Source organism: Lampris incognitus, chromosome 2, assembly GCF_029633865.1.
Source record: "Lampris incognitus isolate fLamInc1 chromosome 2, fLamInc1.hap2, whole genome shotgun sequence".
In the NCBI taxonomy this organism is placed as follows: Eukaryota; Metazoa; Chordata; class Actinopteri; order Lampriformes; family Lampridae; genus Lampris; species Lampris incognitus.
Window position 1 is genome coordinate 20,960,399 of NC_079212.1, and position 18,008 is coordinate 20,978,406.

Below are 18,008 nucleotides of genomic sequence, written 5' to 3' on the forward strand. Positions count from 1 at the left end.
TTTTTTAATGACAAACAGGAGTCATTGATAAGTCTTTTTTGGGTGCCAATGATCAACTGGCACTGAAAGTGAATGGTCCCACTGCTACAAAAATTTAGATTTGTCAGGCAAACAGCCTACGTGCCATTTTGAATGGTGTACACCATTCCAACTTAAACATGCTTTCTGTGAAGGAGCTGCTTACTCAGTGTGTGTGAACATTTCTTAAGTTTTCATTTCTACTAAATTCATCTTCACTTTCTGACTTGTGAAACTCTGACTCAAAAGCTCTATCTCTCATTCCCTTTCTGTTCCTCAGTCTCTCTCTCTGTTCTGATTGATTTTAGTGTCTCTCTTCCTCTTTTAGGTGTGAGCAACTGATTGGTGTGAATGGGAAGCTGAGGCAGGAAGTGATGCTGGTGGGGGAACCAATCCCAGAGCTCCATGAAAGACTGGGGCAGCTATTACAGGCTCTTATTCAAAGGTAGAATAGTAGGTTTTGTAATTCTATTCTCTAAAGCTCATGTTTAGATCACTGTATTTATTTCTGTACATTATTTTTAATTAAAGAACGCCAAACAGTGTCATAGATGCAAAGCCCAACTGCCATTGAGTCAAAGAAGCAAGGACTCTGTCAATTTGCCTTCAGTAGGCAATGTGTCTACCAGAGAAAAAGCACTTCCTGTATTTTTGCACTCTGTTCTTTGTATTTTGCATTGTCATTTCTTGTTACTACCCTGCCCTGTGATGGCCTGGCGGTCTGTCCAGGGTATCTCCCCGCCTGCCACCCAATGACTGCTTGGATAGGCGGTTTACATAATGGATGGATGGATTTCTTGTTCCAGCATTCAGAATGTTGACTAGAAAGGAGGCAAAAGCTAGATCTAGTGTGTCAAAGCAGAGGGGAGAAATGGTAACAAACAAATGAAAATTAATCAATAAATAGTCTTTAAAACAGAAGACCGCTGTTCATTTAATGTCTTAACATGTGTAATATGTGTATAATCCTCATATGAGGATATTCATCCTCATAATTGTGGACGTAACTTGATATGTACAACTTGAAACTTTTCACTCGTTTGCTGATAGGTGCAGGTGAAAGTTTGTCGACAATTCTGTGCATGTCGTTGACATTTATCCATGGTAAATCTTGCAGGCATCGCAAAAAATATACCATTGTCAATAGCACACGCCAACAAACAGGAAACTGGTATGACCTCTGCAGTAGAAACCGGAAGTAAGTGGACTACAGTTATGCACAGAGTGTATGTGTCTGTAGGGACGCCCAACCAAGCCGGAGGTAACACAAGGATTCAAATTAGCGATTCCAGTGTTGGTAGGCAACGGAATAGACCGCCACGCCACCCGAACGCCCCCTCATTCTTTTCAATAATGACGAACAGGGCTAAGTTTGTTTTGTTGGCCTAAGTGTTTCCTCTACCGCACTGTTCCCATACCTCCCATTCCTGTGGAATATCTCTCCTGTCCTGCCCCACTCTTGCTTGCATCAGATTTGTGTTGGCATCTACTGGGCATCTCCTCCCAGCACTCAGCACCCACTTTTCACACAGAGTTCTCCCAAGTGCTCAGCTCCAACGCTAGTGTTAGCTGGTTCTTATTTATTTATGTATTTTGCTTTTTTTTTTTGAAAACAAGTTACAGAAAGCGATTTCTCTCTCTGTAATGACTTATGTGTACATCTGTCTGTTTCAGTTCTCTGATGGTGGACAAGCAGCCCCCTCAGGTCATTAAGACCCAGTCTAAGTTCTCCACTACGGTGCGCTATCTTCTCGGGGAGAAAGTAGCTCCTGGGAAGCCTGTGGTGGTAAAGGCACAGATCATCACTGAGAACCAGGCAAAGAGCCTGGGCCAACTTGGCAGTATGCCCAGGTGAGTCACAGACAGGAAGACCACAAGGGGAATTTAAAGTTCAGCCTGCATGTCTGTACACAGTCTCACTAGGAAAGATTTTAATTACTTGGCAATGTAAAATAAAGGATTTATAAGTATTTTATTTTATTAGTCATTTCTTTTTCTATGTAGAGTGCCTATTTGGAAAAAAAGTGGAGTCTTAAGGGTTCTTGAAGTAAGAGTAAGCTAAACCTTTTTTTTTTTCCTTCCTTCCACCGAATATAGTTTTTGTAACTCCCAGAAGCAAAGAGATTAAGATTCGTAACCTGTCCAGTTGACTGCTGTCACCCTTGGTTTCTTTTAGTGGTATGAATTCATTTTGATTTATGCCCCAGAAAGCGGAATCAATTCGTCTGGGCACAAAGTTTAGTGGTCAGCTGAATGAGTGATATGAAAGGTTTCCAGATGAACTGATTCAACTTTCTGGGTTTTCCTTGCCTGGACTTTTCAGTATGCGTCAAGACATTTTGATTTATGGTCAGTAAAGGAAAATCCACTGTTTGATTACTTCTCTAAACACAGTTTTAGCACTGTCTTGATTATGTCATTTATTTAAAAGACAATGTCAGCGTGCCATTTAAGTGTCCCTGGGTGCACATAGCTTGGGTTTGTAAATATTTCACTCGTATGCCCCTGAAATTTGTTTGGTTTGGCAATACAAAGTACAAACATGTCCAAACAAGCAGGTATACTTTATGCAACTGCTATTCTTGGCATTAAATTCTTCAAAATGGGGAGCCATAAATAAACGTTTCCTAATTTAAACATAAAAACTGTGGCATTTGGATTTTTATGGATTATTTCCAACCTTATTCTCACATTATTATGATGCGATTGTTTTGTGTTTTCACATGGGTGTGAATAATTGTGCTAAAAGTGACTATCTTCTTGTATGTGCCATCTTCTTCAGGCAGGTGTGACGAGAAACCAAGCAGCATTTCTAGCCAACATTTTGACTATCTGTAAACTGTGTTTTCCTTTCAGATAACTGCAATTTTATCCATCCTATCTGAAAGAAAGCTTAATATCATAGGTGAACTGTTATTATACTGTTATCAGTATACTCTAAACGTAGCCGTGGCGAGGAAACAGAATTGACTCAACTCAATCTCTCTGTCTCCTCATTCCTGCACTCCCACACCACCATGATAATGTGAAAACAGCCATTTATTTGAGAAATAAGTCACACCAAGGATAAGTGGGCCAAAGGTCCTTTTAACTTAACTAACATGTTAACATTTCTGTGCAGACGAGGCACTTTTTAGCATCGAATTATTAAGCTAATATATCATGCATTTTCTTGAGTTACTTAATTCGTCAACAAATATTTGAATGCTTCTGTTTATGATGTAATCTTGTTGTAGTCTGCACTTATTGTACTGCTGCTCTTTGAAGCCCAATCTCAGTCTTTGTTCAACCTCAGTTTTGGGCATGAGTATTGGATGTTAAATGGCTGACATGGTGTCTGTCTTGTGATGTGTATTGCAGTGAGAACGTGGGGGAACTGATCAACAACACAGCCATCTTAGAGCACAATACAACCAGCAAGAGTACATGTGCCACCTTCAGGAATATGGTGTGTACTGCACTTTAGTCATCTGCAGCCAAAGCATGTATAACAATCACGTCATGTAACTACAGGATATTATTTTCATTCAGTAAAAAAATCGAGCTTGTTTTTATATTATTTTGCTTTTCTTTTCTGTTCATCAGTCCATCAAGAAGATTAAGAGAGCAGACCGGAAGGGATCAGAGTCTGTAACAGAGGAGAAATTTGCTCTGCTCTTCTCGTCGGAAATCACCATTACCGGCTGTGACACTCCATACAGAATACAGGTGTGTGTTTATCTGTCGTCTCCCCTCTAGTGTGTTCTTCATGTCCTGGTTATTTGGACTTAATGATAACCTGAAAATTGGCCAATTTGACTATCTGAAAATTTCATTTTTAATTTCTGTATAACTCAGCATCTTGCCCAGTAGTCTATTTATTTAATATTCTCTTTTCTTTTTTTTTTACAATTGTGTGTTATTTAATCCGTCAAATGGCTCAAAGAGAGGAGAGATGACTGAACATGAAACCTTCAGAGGAAAGAAAACGTGTTAATTGCGTTCCAGTTTACTCACATCTAGTCAGATCGAGTCGAGTTGAGTCAACTCAACTCAATAATCTTAAACTAAAACAAAAAAATATATGTTTTTCGATTGAATTCAGTCTCGGGTAAAACAGCCAGGACTCAGGAGTGACATGTGAGTCAGTGTGTTGAAAACCACAAACGTCCCAAATTCTGTAAGGATCGGGAATTCCACCTCCCCGATAAAAACACCATCCATTAGCTGAACCGCTTATCCTGTTCTCAGGGTTGCGGGGACGCTGGAGCCTATTCCAATAGTCATTGGGCGGCAGGTGGGGAGACACCCTGGAGAGACCACCAGGCCATCACACACACACACACACACACACACACACACACACACACACACACACACACACACACACACACACACACACACACACACACACACACACACACACACACACAAACATTCATACCTAGGGACAATTTAGTACGGCCAATTCACCTAACCTACATGTCTTTGGACTGGGAGGAAACCGGGGCCCCCAGAGGAAACCCACGCAGACAACATGCAAACTCCACACAGAGGACAACCTGGGATGACCCACCGAGGTTGGACTACCAGGGGCTTGAACCCAGGACCTTCTTGCTGTGAGGCGACAGCGCTAACCACTGCGCCACCGTGCCGCACAAAAACACCACGTTGCAAAGTTGTCTGTGTGTGAAACTTTTTCCTATTTTTCTAGTACACCAGATCCCGTAACCCACATCCACCTTTCAGCCTTTTAACCAGCTGTGTTTAATATTCCTCCACACCACTCCTCAACGAACAATTCATCTGCGGTAACTATAGACTATAAAGGTCTTGAACTGAAAGCAATTTGACACCTATTGCGGGCCCACCCGTCCTGGAAGAGGGATCCCTCTTCCGATGCTCTTCCTGACGTTTTTTCCCTCTTCCTTTTTAACAAAGAGGTTTTCCTCGTCCAAATCGAGGGTCTCGGGATAGAGGGTGTCATACATTGGCTTTTATTCTCTTGTATCTGTTGGAGGTTGTAATGTGTTTGTAAGGGTTGTTATTGGAAAAAGTGACTTGCAAAGACAACTCGATCACTGTGAAAGGTTGTGTCTAAAGTTTTTTTTTATGTTTTGAAATGTTTGATCTGTAAAGGATTACTTGTGTCTTTACCGCAGGCCTTTGGAGATCAGCCTCATATTTCTGAGCTAAGGGGTGAGGCATTTAAACTCCTTCGGTGTACACACACAGGCTGATTGAGTATGTTTTGACTTGTGTTATTGTAGATGATTTCACTGCCCGTGGTTGTCATCGTCCATGGCAGTCAAGACAGCAATGCCCTGGCCACCATCATATGGGACTGTGCTTTTTCTGAACCAGTGAGTCACCACTGCTCTTACTTGTTTATTTTTCTATTCTTTCTTCTGCTTTCTTTTCTCTACATCCATTTTTACTGTCATCTGAACTTCTGTTATCAATTTAACCAATTTTCTTCCTCACTTGCCCTTTGCTAGCACTCAAATAATCTCTTAATCATCATGAATCATTTATCTTTAGCATATTTTGGTTAATGTTACAGTAAGGGATCACCAATGGTCACACCACGCCAACCTTGTATCATTCAATTTCACGGTGTCATCAGGACAGGATACCGTTCATTGTGCCAGAGCGCGTGCCCTGGAAACTGATGTGTATGACCCTCAACTGTAAGTTTATGGCTGAGGTTCAGACACAGCACTGCCTAGACCAATACAACCAGCACTTCCTTGCCCAGAAGATCTTTGACAAGCCCGATATCTCGGAAGACTTCAGTAACATGATGGTGACCTGGGCCCAGTTTAATAAGGTAAATACACACACACACACACACACACACACACACACACACACACACACACACACACACACACACACACACACACACACACACACACACACACACACACACACCTCCCTCTCATCTCACACTGCACTGGATGTATATGCTACAGGAGGTGCTCCCAGGTCGACCATTTACATTCTGGCAGTGGTTTGAAGGAGTGATGGAGCTGACTAAGAAACACCTGAAGACCTACTGGAGTGATGGGTGAGTGTATGTGTGTGTGTGTGTGTGTGGGGGGGGTATCCACCAGTCAGATGGTATTATTTCACAGCAAACATTGGTAGCCTGCCTCTTGAGTGTCAATAGACTAATGCATTTGAATTTTGGTCAACTAGGTTGATATTTGGCTTCATTGGCAAACAGCACCTCCACCTGATCCTTAAAGAAAGGCCCAACGGGACCTTCTTACTGCGGTTCAGTGACTCTGAGATTGGAGGAATCACCATTGCTTATGTGGCAGCCTCTGAGAGTTAGTATACATGTGGTTCTTGTGCACAGGGTTTGATTGTCTTTTCTTTTTTTTCCCCTTCATACCTTTCTGCATTTCCTGTTAGTTAGCATACCTGTGTTGTGACTTAGAGGAAATTTCTTTCATTTTCTTGTTCCCTCTCACTCACTTGCTGACTCTCGCTCTTTCTCTTTTTCACTCACTTTCTCTCTCTCTCGCACACACACACGCACGCACGCACGCACGCACACACACACACACACACACACATCTGTATTGTGACTTGGAGAAAATTTCTTTCACTTTCTTGTTCCCTCTCACTCACTTACTCACTCTCGCTCTTTCTCTTTTTCACTCACTTTCTCTCTCTCTCTCTCTCTCTCGCTCTCGCTCTCTCTCTGACACACACACGCACGCACGCACGCATGCACACACACACACACACACACATCTGTATTGTGACTTGGAGAAAATTTCTTTCACTTTCTTGTTCCCTCTCACTCACTTCACTTCACTCTCGCTCTTTCTCTTTTTCACCCACTTACTCACACACACACACCCACATACATCTGTATTGTGACTTAGAGAAATTTTTCTTCACTTTCTTGTTCCCTCTCACTTCGTCTCACTCACTCGCTCTCTCGTTCTCTTTTTCACACGCACGCACACACATACACACACACTTTTGTCTTAGATGGAGGACAGAAAATCCAGAACATTCAGCCATTCACCAAGAGAGACCTTGAGATCCGTTGCCTTGGCGACCGTATCCGAGACATCGAGCACATCACATCTCTGTACCCTGATTATCTTAAACACGATGTTTTCAGAAAGTACTACACAGGTAACGCTCCCTCTGTGTATATTCAGCACATATTTGTATGAATGCATGTATTACATGTAATTCTATAATTACACACAACATGTACACAAACATGTACCTACATGTGGAATTCCTATTCTCTGAACCCCTCTAAACAGATGACTCCTTACCCTCACCTAACCGTGGCTACATTGGTGTGACACTCCAGACTAAAGTGGGAGTGTAAGTAAAAACTTAACACAATTCATGTGATGCTTTCTAAACATGAAGGCTTTTTATTATTGACGGAGAAACATTTGGAAATCTGTGTGTGTGTGTGTGTGTGTGTGTGTGTTTGTGTGTGTGCAGGGAAGCTGGCTCAGCTTCACTCAATGTGTCCAGTATGACTCCTCGCAGCGAGACTCCTCAGGATCACAATCCCAGTGTCTACCCCCAGTCAGTACCACTTCTGCAGCAGTGCACCCCCACTCTCTTTCTTGCATCCACACATACATTTTCTCTTGTTCCCACCTTCCCTCTGTCTCCCTAGTATTATAAGCTATCATATGGTCATTCATGCTGGTACCCATCAACCCCCCCCCCCTCGGTTCAGGGATGGTCCATCCCTCTTCACATAGATGGCCTCTTTGACTCCCTATTCAAACCAGTGTTCCTCCCTATTGTTCCATCCTCCATCAATATACACGTGGCCATTGTAAATCTAATTAATGGTCATGGCATTTGCATATGAAACCGATTGCCGGTTTCAGTCATTGTGCAGCTGTGCCGTTTATACATTTTGGGATACCTGCAGTCAGCTGAGACCGGCGAAGTCCCTTAGATGAATGATGAAATGTTTCTCCCACTAAACTTTCTGTCCAGATGAACTGATTCAACTTTCTGGGATTTCCTTGCTATTGAGCATGCATCAAGACCTCTTGATTTCTATGCTGCTGCCTACTGATGAATCTTATTGATAATGAAACGTTTGTTTCTGGTTATTCCAGGCAGCAGTTCCAGCAGCCTTTCACACCAGGGCCTGTATCAGTTGAGTTCAACAACACCAGCCCACTCTTCACTGGAGACGTGTAGGTTACGTCTTCACCTCTGTAGTGCAAAATACCCATGACAATCATGTACAATACAATAAAATGTAAATAAAAACATGTCTTTTTACGGGGATCTCTGGTTCGAATCCCCGTGTTACCTCCGTCTTGGTCGGGCGTCCCTACAGACACAATTGGCCATGTCTGCGGGTGGGAAGCTGGATGTAGGTATGTGTCCTGATCACTTCAATAGCACCTCCTCTGGTCGGTTTGGGAGCCTGTTCAGGGGGTAGAGGGAACTGGGGGGAACAGCGTGATCCTCCCATGTGCTACGTCCCCCTGGTGAAACTCCTCACTGTCAGGTGAAAAGAAGTGGCTGGCAACTCCACATGTATCGGAGGAGGCATGTGGTAGTCTGCAGCCCTCCCTGGATTGTCTGAGGGGGTGGAGCAGCAGTGGAGTATGGCTTGAAAGAGTGGGGTAATTGGCCGGATACAATTGGGGGAGAAAAAAGTGTGTGTGGGCGGGCGGGGGGTCTACACAAAAAAATGAGTCTTTTTTAGTTTGTTGGTCACTTTCAGCCAAAATAGCGTCACACATAGTAGAAGTGTTTTGAAATGCTTGTTAAAATGTGTATGTCTGTTTGTGTTTGTCTCATAGGGGCCAACCTCAGAACATGGACATGGAGATCGAAGATATTTTGAAGTCATTAGAGGATTAGGGGGAATGCTGATTGATAAGAGTATATGTTGAACATTAGTTATCGACACGAGCTGAGACAAATTCTCCCGTCTTAACTCCCTTTGATAAAATGGGACATTTTCACATCATGGTAGCACCGCGGCATCACAATAAAACTCAAGTGGAGACACATTTCAGTACTTCAGGACTCAGGACATTGAACTGATATGACAAAATACGAGGAAACTTCCTGAGGATCACATACATCATGAGACTGAGAACAGACCATCATGTAACTGACCACATCATTGGTATTCCTTGGCAACCTATGCCGTATCCTGCACAGCTCTTTAAGCTATTTAAACTTTATGTTTTTCCACAGTGTGTCCACCTGATGTTGAGTTTGATTTGAGTTTGCAGGTTTGACTTTTTATACTACATTATTGGCATTTCTGCAGGATGTGGGTGATTTGCTCTACTAATTATAGTGCTTATCAGCAACTCAAGACATGTTATTAGAAACTGTGCGGCCCCTGGTACCTGTAACACTCATGGATGTATAATGGTGGCATGGCATCGCCAGCTGTTGGGCATCAGCAGATGTTTCGAGGGGGAAGAGGTTTCGAGATAACTGAACACGCACAGATGTAACCCGAGTATCAGTTTTCCATGGTGATGAAGTGTGAACATTTTCAGTTGACTTTTTTTTTTTTTCCTGGTGCATATAACTTGTCATTTTGAATGACAAACTGGTTTAACAATGGCTATCGCGTGATAAACTTTAAATCTGAACCAATGCCAAATAATCAACAGCATCTACGCAAAATAAGTGAAACGGATATTATTTTTTGTAATGTGTGAAAATTCCTAGTATCACAGTTAACTTTAAAACCCTACCACGGTGATGGACTTGTGCTAGTTATGATGGTGGCGGTGGTACATATTGGTGATGTGTAAATATGTTTTGTGGATGACACTTTGTGGGTGCTGTTAGTGATGTGTAAGTATGTTGTTAAATCTCTTTATCTCAAAATGTGGGCGTGTTATTTTAAACTTATTTCCCCTTGGCTAAGAACTAACCCCTCTACTCGAGTAAAATATTTGTTATTTTTGATTTTGACTGATTTTCTTCCTCTCAGTCAAGTTTTCCATGTACATGAAAACTGTTAAGTACTTTAATATTCCTGTTTCTGTTGATAATAGTATCTGTTCTCAGTCTTAACTGTGAAATAACAATACAAGCATCCAAAGTATAGCCTCAGACGTTAATATCTAAATGAGATTTAATTTTATCTTGTTACTACTGTACAACTGTACAATGACAGAGCTCTACAAATCAACAAGTGAATGTTTGAAATTGCTTTAAGGTTTTAAAGATGTTTAAAGATTGAAATAACCATTGGGGCATGTATAAAACATATACAAAAGATAGAATGATGGCAAATGAGGAAGGAAGGAGTTTCAACAGCTGGAATCAGAGATCAATAGATTAGGAATAGTATAATGTTAGAGTCAATTACAACAATCCTTGCTCTGTCACAGTTCAGAATTCATCCACTGAACATTGCAGCCCAATTAAGATTTGCTCCAAGGAGATTTGGTTGATATACATGTTATGCAAATGTGTATCAACATCAACCCTCCCCATAAGGCAAATGATTTCTGACAAATTGATCTGCCACGAGTATTGATATAGTTCATTTCACAGAGGGTAATAGGCTGTTGTATGTAACAGTATTTACATGTCTGTTTGCAGAACGTTTTGCATTCTTCGTATTGTATGCGGATCGTTGTTTAGATCAATTATTCCTGAGCTTCAGCTGCTGTGTATTACATCTTTTACTTATGCTACAAAATAAAATTTCTATTTTTTTTCTCAAAATATCAAAAACTAGTTATCTTTAAGTTTATTTACAAGAAATAAGCTCTCCCCTGGAAGTCAAAATGAACACTGATTAATATAGCGTGGATGTTTCCAGTCTTGTAATGCAGCGTTCCCATTGCTGAAATGTCATTCATTCTGCAAGCTGTGGCAACACAGACAGGGATGGATCATGTTCTCTACGTACAGATGTATGTGAGGACAATCTGATCGGAAATCAGATAAATATATAAAATCAGGTCTACCTATTTCGCTATATCTAGATTGAAAGACTATCATGTCAGGAGCCATTTTAAATGCATGTTTTTCCACAATCAGTCTAAAAGAAACCAGACAGAAGAAAAGGCTTGAGAACATAAAAATTTGGAGATTTGTTTTCATATAAAAAAAAATCAATAAATTCATGATTATCTGATTAGGAAAGGCATGCCCTATTGCATAAAGATTGAACTTGAAACGTAGCATTTTGGTGCATCACATAATTTGCATATCTTCCATAATCCATCCGCCAAAGAGGAGACATCGTAGAACTTGAATATTATATTTTCTATCCATCCAGTTTCAACAATCATGGTAAATTTTTAAAAAAGAAAACTTTACACTGTACATCACAAAGCTTTTCCATAAGAACACATTCTAAAGTCAACATGAGTCACTAAAATTGAAATGCTATTCAACTACTGCCAGGGAAATCAAACTGTAAAAGCGTATTGAGGAAGCGGAAAGAGAGAAACAGCTTACATGTCTGGTTCAGTAACTACTCTGCTAAATGGCCAAAATGCCAGCCATTCTCTCAATGGCCCCGCCCCCTTCTCTCCATCCCGGGACTGGAGTCCCAGCAGCTTAATGAGCTTTCCCCTCGGTAGAGCAGAACAAGATGGCTGCCAAGAAAACAGAGGGGGCAGGTACGGCAAATGAAGGAGGGATGGAGGGAAAAAGGGGATAAGAGTCAATGAGTTTCACTTTCAAGTTTCGTTCCCTCTAATGTAGTCTATGAAATTACCGGTGCACATTTACCACCCTGAACAAACAAGCTAAAGATTTTTATCGCCTCAAAGTGACCTTCTCCATTATACCAAAGAAGAAAAAAAAGAAAAAAAATCAGAGAGGGCTATAGACCATGAAAAATGTCTTATTCATAAATTAACCCCCCATCTCCCCATAGAAAAAAGAGGGCACCAGGTGTTTGCCAACACTAGCGAGAAGCCACTGCACCATCATGCACTCTGATTTCAAACCACGAGTTGAAATCAAGAATCTTAAGTCAAGTCAAGGAAACACAATCAAGTAGAAAATGCTTGTTTCACATGAAAGAGTTTGCCAGTTTTGCTCTTGTTGTTTTTTCCATGGCAGAAACACAAAAGTAATGGCAAACCAACTATCACACACCAGTACATGAATCTAAAATAACCAATGCTCTATAAAAGCAAAGCTTTAAAGACGAAACCCTGTCAGAAATGGATTAAAACATAACACACAAACTGCATAAAATCATCCTTAGTTTGGCACAAACTGGCAAACTACACAGTTTTGTGGCAATAATACAATTTCAAGTGTTTGCGATTGAAATTGCATTGAAATTGAGCTCAGAAAAGACCAGATGGTTTTAGTGTTTTGTGTGTTTATTTTCATATAAATATGAGTGTGCATGTGCTCCCCTTTATGAGACACAGACTCTAAATTGAATTAAATATTTTCAAGAGTTGACTTGAGAGCATGAATTATAAGCACCTGATAGAAAAAAAGGAGAGCACTTGAAATATGGAATCTGTTGAACTGTTGAACCAAACTGTTATAAGATTAATGAAGGGAAGGAAAGGCTGCATCTTTCCCTTGAATAGGCTTGCATGATAAATAAAAAACAAAGCATGGTACAAACAAAGATTGAGGCAATGGAAAGCCAAAAATAAAAATGGCCGAATAAAACAGGCACACACAAGCATACACACATACATACAAAGACATGCACACACTTGAGTGTGCACACTCTCTCTCTCACTCTCTCTCTCTCTCTCACACACACACACACACACACGCACACTCACACACACAAACACACTCACACACACGCGCGCACACACACGCACACCATGCACACGCAATCAACACTCATGTGACTGAAAATAGAATTTGAGTGAAATAAACCCTGGTGAATTCTTAAAGTATAATACAAACATGTCATTTAACCAAAGTTCATTAAACAAAACTAAACAAAAGGGAGAGATCACACTGGATCAAAATGGAAAAGCATGCAGAAGTCCACTGCTCTACTGTAGCTTCACTCCTAGCAGACTACAAGAGATAGAAAGAGAGAGAGGAGAGGGAGAGAGAGAGAGAGAGAGAGAGAGAGAGAGAGAGAGAGAGAGAGAGAGAGAGAGAGAGAGAGAGAGAGATGCCCCTGTCCTGAGCAGTTACAGCCACCTGGTCAGCCAGGAGTGACCCACTCCCTACACCACAGGGCACAGGGTGCTTTCTTCAGTGGCAAGTATTCTTCTAACCCTCCATCTTTGTCCTGCAATCCGGGAGTAGGGGTGGGTTGGGGGGGGGGTTGGGCAGAGGAGAGGTCCCGAGTGATGATCAGGGCTTTGTTTGCCCCTTAAATTGTCTGAGGATAACAAAGGTGTCCAGCGACAGTGAGGGATTGGGATCTACACTAAGTTTAGTATGTGAGAATCAGAGGCAGGGAAGAGGTATGTGTGCAGAAACGTGTAGAACAGTTGAGTGGGTAAAGGATGGATTGGGTAAGGAGCTGAGGGCATGGGACAATGGGTCAGGGGATGGGGGTCAGAAAGCCAATCTTCGTCTCTAGGCTTATAGGGCCTGTGTCTTGAGCTCGATGGGCTCTCCCCTGGTGTCCTGCTGGCCCTCTGCCTCTGGAGGCCTGTTGCCCTTCAGTGTGGCCAGCCTCTCAGACAGGCCACGCATGCGGGGGAACAGCATGAAGTCATACAGCAGAGCACCCATGGCACCACCAATCATGGGTCCTACCCAGTAAACCTATTATGAGCACAAAAACCAAGAAGAACAGAAAGAAGTCAGAGAACAGAATGTGTCGGTGAGACTAAATACGTCATACATTTTGCCTGGATTTTACACTCCTTGTGGCTCTATATGAGAAACTGGAGAATATTATCCTCTTACCCAGTGGTTGACGAAATTCCTGACCAAGACAGCAGGTGCAAAGGACCTGGCTGGGTTCATCCCTGCTCCAGTGTAATACATCTAATACAGAATGAGAGAGTGGTCCTTAGTTTATATCATGGATCCATATATTGATAACTAACCAGCTATGAAACACAGTAGTCTCTTAAACAAATTGATTTCCACAACCCTGTTGAGCCCTTCTCAAAAACACTTGACAGCCCCCTAGATTAGCTCTTACCCCCAGCAGGTGACCCAAGAGCACAGAGAAACCAATGGCCAGTGCAGCAGAGCCAAGTCGGCCATTGCGCCTCTCATCTGTCACGGCGAAGATGCACACAACAAGCTGCAGGGTGAGGAAGACCTCTATGGTGGTGGCCATGCCAAGGCTGATGCCTGGCTGAAGCTGAGAGAGGTGGAAAGGAGCAAACAATGGGATGGGGGAAGAGAGAAGAGAGAGATGATGGGATGGATATGGTGTCCACATTGTCTAATGAGGCACTGTAAAAAAAATGGTTATTAATTATTCTATATGTGAGCAAATTACTGCATCGGTAACATGCAGAAGCATATGAAGATTTATAAGTTAGACAATTGGTTTTACAATCTATTGTACTATCCCTCCATAAATAATTAAATGAGTTATATTTTTCCCTTAAACGTTTTTTTAAAGATAAATATAATGAATGATGGAGCCAAAGTTGGCATGGCCCCCAGAGTTGGAAATGATAACTGATTGTTTTTAAGGAAAAAAAAAAGCCAGCCTATGTTTTCTGGCCTTTAAAATTGGATAAATGTGTTGTGGTGTATTAAAGTGGTTCCTTGCTGTAGTGACTGCCTGGTAACCTTACCGTGTTGAGTGCCAGGTTGCCCCTCATGTTGGCAGGTGTGACCCCATAGAGTACGGCAGCACCAGCCAGTGCTCCCAGGCACTGAGCGATGATGTAGAAGAAGGCACGGAACAGGGACATCTGGGAGCCGATCAGGTAGGCAAAGGTGACGGCCGGGTTGATATGCCCCCCGCTGATGTGGCCAATGGACTGGATGAGGGTGGCAGCTGCCAGCCCAAAGCAGAAGGCTACATGGAGGACACTAAGAGGCGCGGTGGTCCAGCGCAGGGCTGCCCCCAGCCCGAAGAAAACAAAGAACATGGTGCCATAGAACTCGGCAAACACCGCCCGCCAGAAAGACATGGACCGGAACTCCCACATGGTGGCAAAAAAAGTTAAAAGGTAACCCCAAAGCGATGGAGGGATAAAAAAATTAACAAACTCTTCCAAAAAGGAACTGTTAAAAGGAGATGTGTACTCTCCTTCAGAGGGAACCTCTTCTACCTGTCTCAATAATGACTTTGCTTGAGACTCTTTGGTGCGATAAACAAAAAACACTGAAAGCAAACTACAAAATTAAGCTCCGAAACAGAAAATGCCTCTCTAATACTAAAGGTGACAGCATGTAAAATGTTCCACATACAACTCTCTCGAGCAGTCAGCGTCGCTAACTGTCAGTAATCGGCTAAACTGCTATCTGAATGCTGTGTTTTCAGTCATAGAGAGCTCCTGGGTGGAGCAACGCGTCGGTCTCTTTGCATCTATGTGCCAACCCTGCTAAGTAGTTAGTAGAAGAACATGGATAGACAGACGTTAAGCATGTCCTGCAGACATTCAGCCTCTATGCCAGAGCACGGGGAGCTCATGGGCCTTTTTATAATGCCCTAGGGCCACAGCCACCACGCCAAACCTGGGGGAGGGGCTAGTGCACAATGCTACAAATCAAAACAAAATCTCTTAACCCTTCTCTCACCCTGACCTCTCTTCATTCACCCTGAACCTGATCTATCCCACATCCTTACGAAGGAGGGCTGACAGATAGTGACAGGTTATAATAATCTGGAAAGCACAAAAAAAGGCCAGAAAATTGCACAAATATGAAGACGAAGAGCCAAATTATGAATGTCAGGCCTTCAGTATTACCATAACCTGCTTATGTGTGAAAATAGCGTGTTTACTGAGCTCCACCTTTTATTTTCAAAAGCTACCTGAGGAAGGAATCTAGACAGTGAGAGGAGCAAGGAGGTGAAAAAAGAATGGGTAGCACAACAATACTGCTTTGACATTGTCGGTAGGGTGCTTTGAGGCATTAGAATGTCTCCAAGACCTTCTGTTTGAGCGTCTTCACTTTTTTAGGGGTTTACCTAGACTCCCTTGTGTCAATGGGCAGATAAAACTGAGCTGGTTCCTCTACAGCCTGCTTTAAGTGCTGATACAGAGAGGAGTAAGCAGTCCTATTCATTATACTACTGACCAAGAGAGGCCCCCCCAATGTAAAATACAGTGAACTTACAACTTGAAAATAGAAATGCAGAGAGTCTGACTTTGGCAAAATGGTAAATTGGTAGATGAGATTTGTACACAGGAAATTTTGATCAATCTGAGATCATTTCTTCACCCTTTAAGCAGCTCGACAAGATTACCGCTCAATCAGCTCGACAAGCTCAACTCACTCACTAGCACAGTGCTACCCTATGAATGACAGCGCAGCTTTTTGGATAATCATGTCATTGTTTTATTTGCTATGGACTACCGCTCTCATCAAAACTGAAACATTGATTGCCACAGTTCAAGCAATTTCTCCATTTTCACCATTTGTATTCTGGACAAATACAAATTGGGTTTGTGGCAGCAGAAGTGATTAGGCAGAGTTTTACATTGTTTATGCTGGATGGGCTGGGAGGCTCAGGACAGATAAAGCGCTGGAAAATCCATGCTTGGAGAGGAAGAGGGGGACAGCAGGCCTGGCATTGAGCTTCTGCACTGGAGCATCTAGCTGACCAGGGCAGCCAGAGGGAGCAGCCGGAGCCTATTGAAAGGATTATGCTGCGCTCACCGCTTTCTCCTTTCAAGCGCAGAAACAAAACGCTGGCAGCAACAGTTTCTGCTGCTTTCCATGATCTGTTTGTCTTGCTGGCATGGTTGACTCTACAAGTGTTCCCATACCCATGAGCCAGAGCAGCCATATAATTCTCTGCCCCACCACCACCATTACTACAGAGCTCACTGCTGCACTGGAAATAGGAACAGCAGAATACAGAGATGGCAGGAGTCTACATTTGTCGAAGTTTCCAATTATATATTTAATTGTAGGAATTTTGCATATGAACGCTTCAGTTATTGACCCTATCATGAGAGTGACTTCGCATAGCCTTTTTTTTATCATGTTACATTTGTAAACATAGTCTGCAAAATAAATCTAAAAAACTCCTGATGGGGATCAGCCATTTCGACATAGATTTGACTGTCAAACTTGGCAATCTCTAGAGCTATGTAGAGGTAAAGCAGCGCAGCTCTGAACAGTTGAGTTGGGGGTGTAGTTGGCATACCCCTATTGTGTTGAATGTTACGGCCCTCTCATGACCGCCCACCAAAAGTTGGTAAGCCACCTTTTGTGGGTGTAAGCCCTTTTTACAAGGCAGGGTGTTTAAAAGGTGCTTGCATGTTTTTTCTCCTATTCCCCTAGTGCAGACTGCTGACACATACACAACCTGCTCAGTCACTAAACATCTAACTCTGCAATGGAAATTCTGGTCTGCAATCACCACACGCTGGTGGAAATGTTTAATGCAGCCCACAGAAAAGTGGAGAAACGCTAGCAAAGGTGAGCTTCACAACTGCCAATAAGGGCCCAGGTATGAGAGGAACATGATTCTAAATTTGTCACTGCATTCAAAATTGTCCACTTTAGGGCACAACCCATTTTCACATGTCTATGAAAGAGGTGATGTGTGTCAGCTGATCGCAAATAAATTAAGATACTTGAACTATTGCGTATGACCTAGTTTCACTCCAAGTATAGTGGAGCCACAAATCAAGCCGGTGTGTCATCCTTGCTGCAGCAATCAGCCACAATTAACGAGATCTTACTTGTTTAAGTGCACTGACATTTCTTGTGCATAACGAACACAGATCTGTTCCTTTCTCAGCATGGTGACATGGCAACCACTTGCTGCTGACTACTTCCTGACCGCAACTATTGAGCCTAATTTTTTGAGGAACCGAAGTCAAGGGTGTTAATTCATCCCTCTCATTTACAACCCACTGACCACTCGAAAGTCAAACAGAAGAACCCTGTGACTCCTAAGAGATGCA

General features: G+C 42.4%; 2 protein-coding genes across 4 annotated transcripts in view; one reads left to right on the forward strand and one right to left on the reverse strand.

The window, feature by feature from the left end:
• The window catches only part of stat6 (signal transducer and activator of transcription 6, interleukin-4 induced), a 42,836-nt gene extending 32,111 nt beyond the window's left edge, over nucleotides 1-10,725 (forward strand). Inside the window, exons 8-20 of one of the 3 annotated variants that reach the window (XM_056272863.1) lie at nucleotides 347-463; nucleotides 1,693-1,869; nucleotides 3,379-3,466; nucleotides 3,604-3,726; nucleotides 5,268-5,360; nucleotides 5,624-5,827; nucleotides 5,973-6,067; nucleotides 6,199-6,332; nucleotides 7,006-7,155; nucleotides 7,293-7,356; nucleotides 7,483-7,569; nucleotides 8,121-8,201; nucleotides 8,820-10,725. In XM_056272863.1, coding sequence (XP_056128838.1) covers nucleotides 347-463; nucleotides 1,693-1,869; nucleotides 3,379-3,466; nucleotides 3,604-3,726; nucleotides 5,268-5,360; nucleotides 5,624-5,827; nucleotides 5,973-6,067; nucleotides 6,199-6,332; nucleotides 7,006-7,155; nucleotides 7,293-7,356; nucleotides 7,483-7,569; nucleotides 8,121-8,201; nucleotides 8,820-8,880 — 1,474 coding nt within the window. In that variant the 3' untranslated portion in view covers nucleotides 8,881-10,725. The remainder of the gene's footprint in view (nucleotides 1-346; nucleotides 464-1,692; nucleotides 1,870-3,378; nucleotides 3,467-3,603; nucleotides 3,727-5,267; nucleotides 5,361-5,623; nucleotides 5,828-5,972; nucleotides 6,068-6,198; nucleotides 6,333-7,005; nucleotides 7,156-7,292; nucleotides 7,357-7,482; nucleotides 7,570-8,120; nucleotides 8,202-8,819) is intronic. The other 2 variants (XM_056272864.1, XM_056272865.1) reach the window with 2 other exon arrangements.
• A 2,808-nt stretch (nucleotides 10,726-13,533) lies between these two features.
• mipa (major intrinsic protein of lens fiber a) lies at nucleotides 13,534-15,074 on the reverse strand. Its single transcript, XM_056273150.1, has 4 exons — nucleotides 14,715-15,074; nucleotides 14,105-14,269; nucleotides 13,864-13,944; nucleotides 13,534-13,719 (listed from the first exon to the last, which is right to left on the reverse strand). Exons 1-4 carry the CDS (start codon nucleotides 15,072-15,074, stop codon nucleotides 13,534-13,536), a joined length of 792 nt encoding a protein of 263 aa, XP_056129125.1.
• Between the last annotated feature and the right edge of the window lie 2,934 nt (nucleotides 15,075-18,008).

What these genes read in the sequence shown, in the direction of transcription:
- mipa (XM_056273150.1), bottom strand. Translation starts at nt 15,074, where the DNA reads ATGTGGGAGTTCCGGTCCATGTCTTTCTGGCGGGCGGTGTTTGCCGAG. An exon ending in GCAACCTGGCACTCAACACG is followed by an intron (nt 14,270 to 14,714) that starts GTAAGGTTACCA and finishes CACCTCTCTCAG; the next exon opens with CTTCAGCCAGGCATCAGCCT. An exon ending in GGAATTTCGTCAACCACTGG is followed by an intron (nt 13,720 to 13,863) that starts GTAAGAGGATAA and finishes TGCTCATAATAG; the next exon opens with GTTTACTGGGTAGGACCCAT.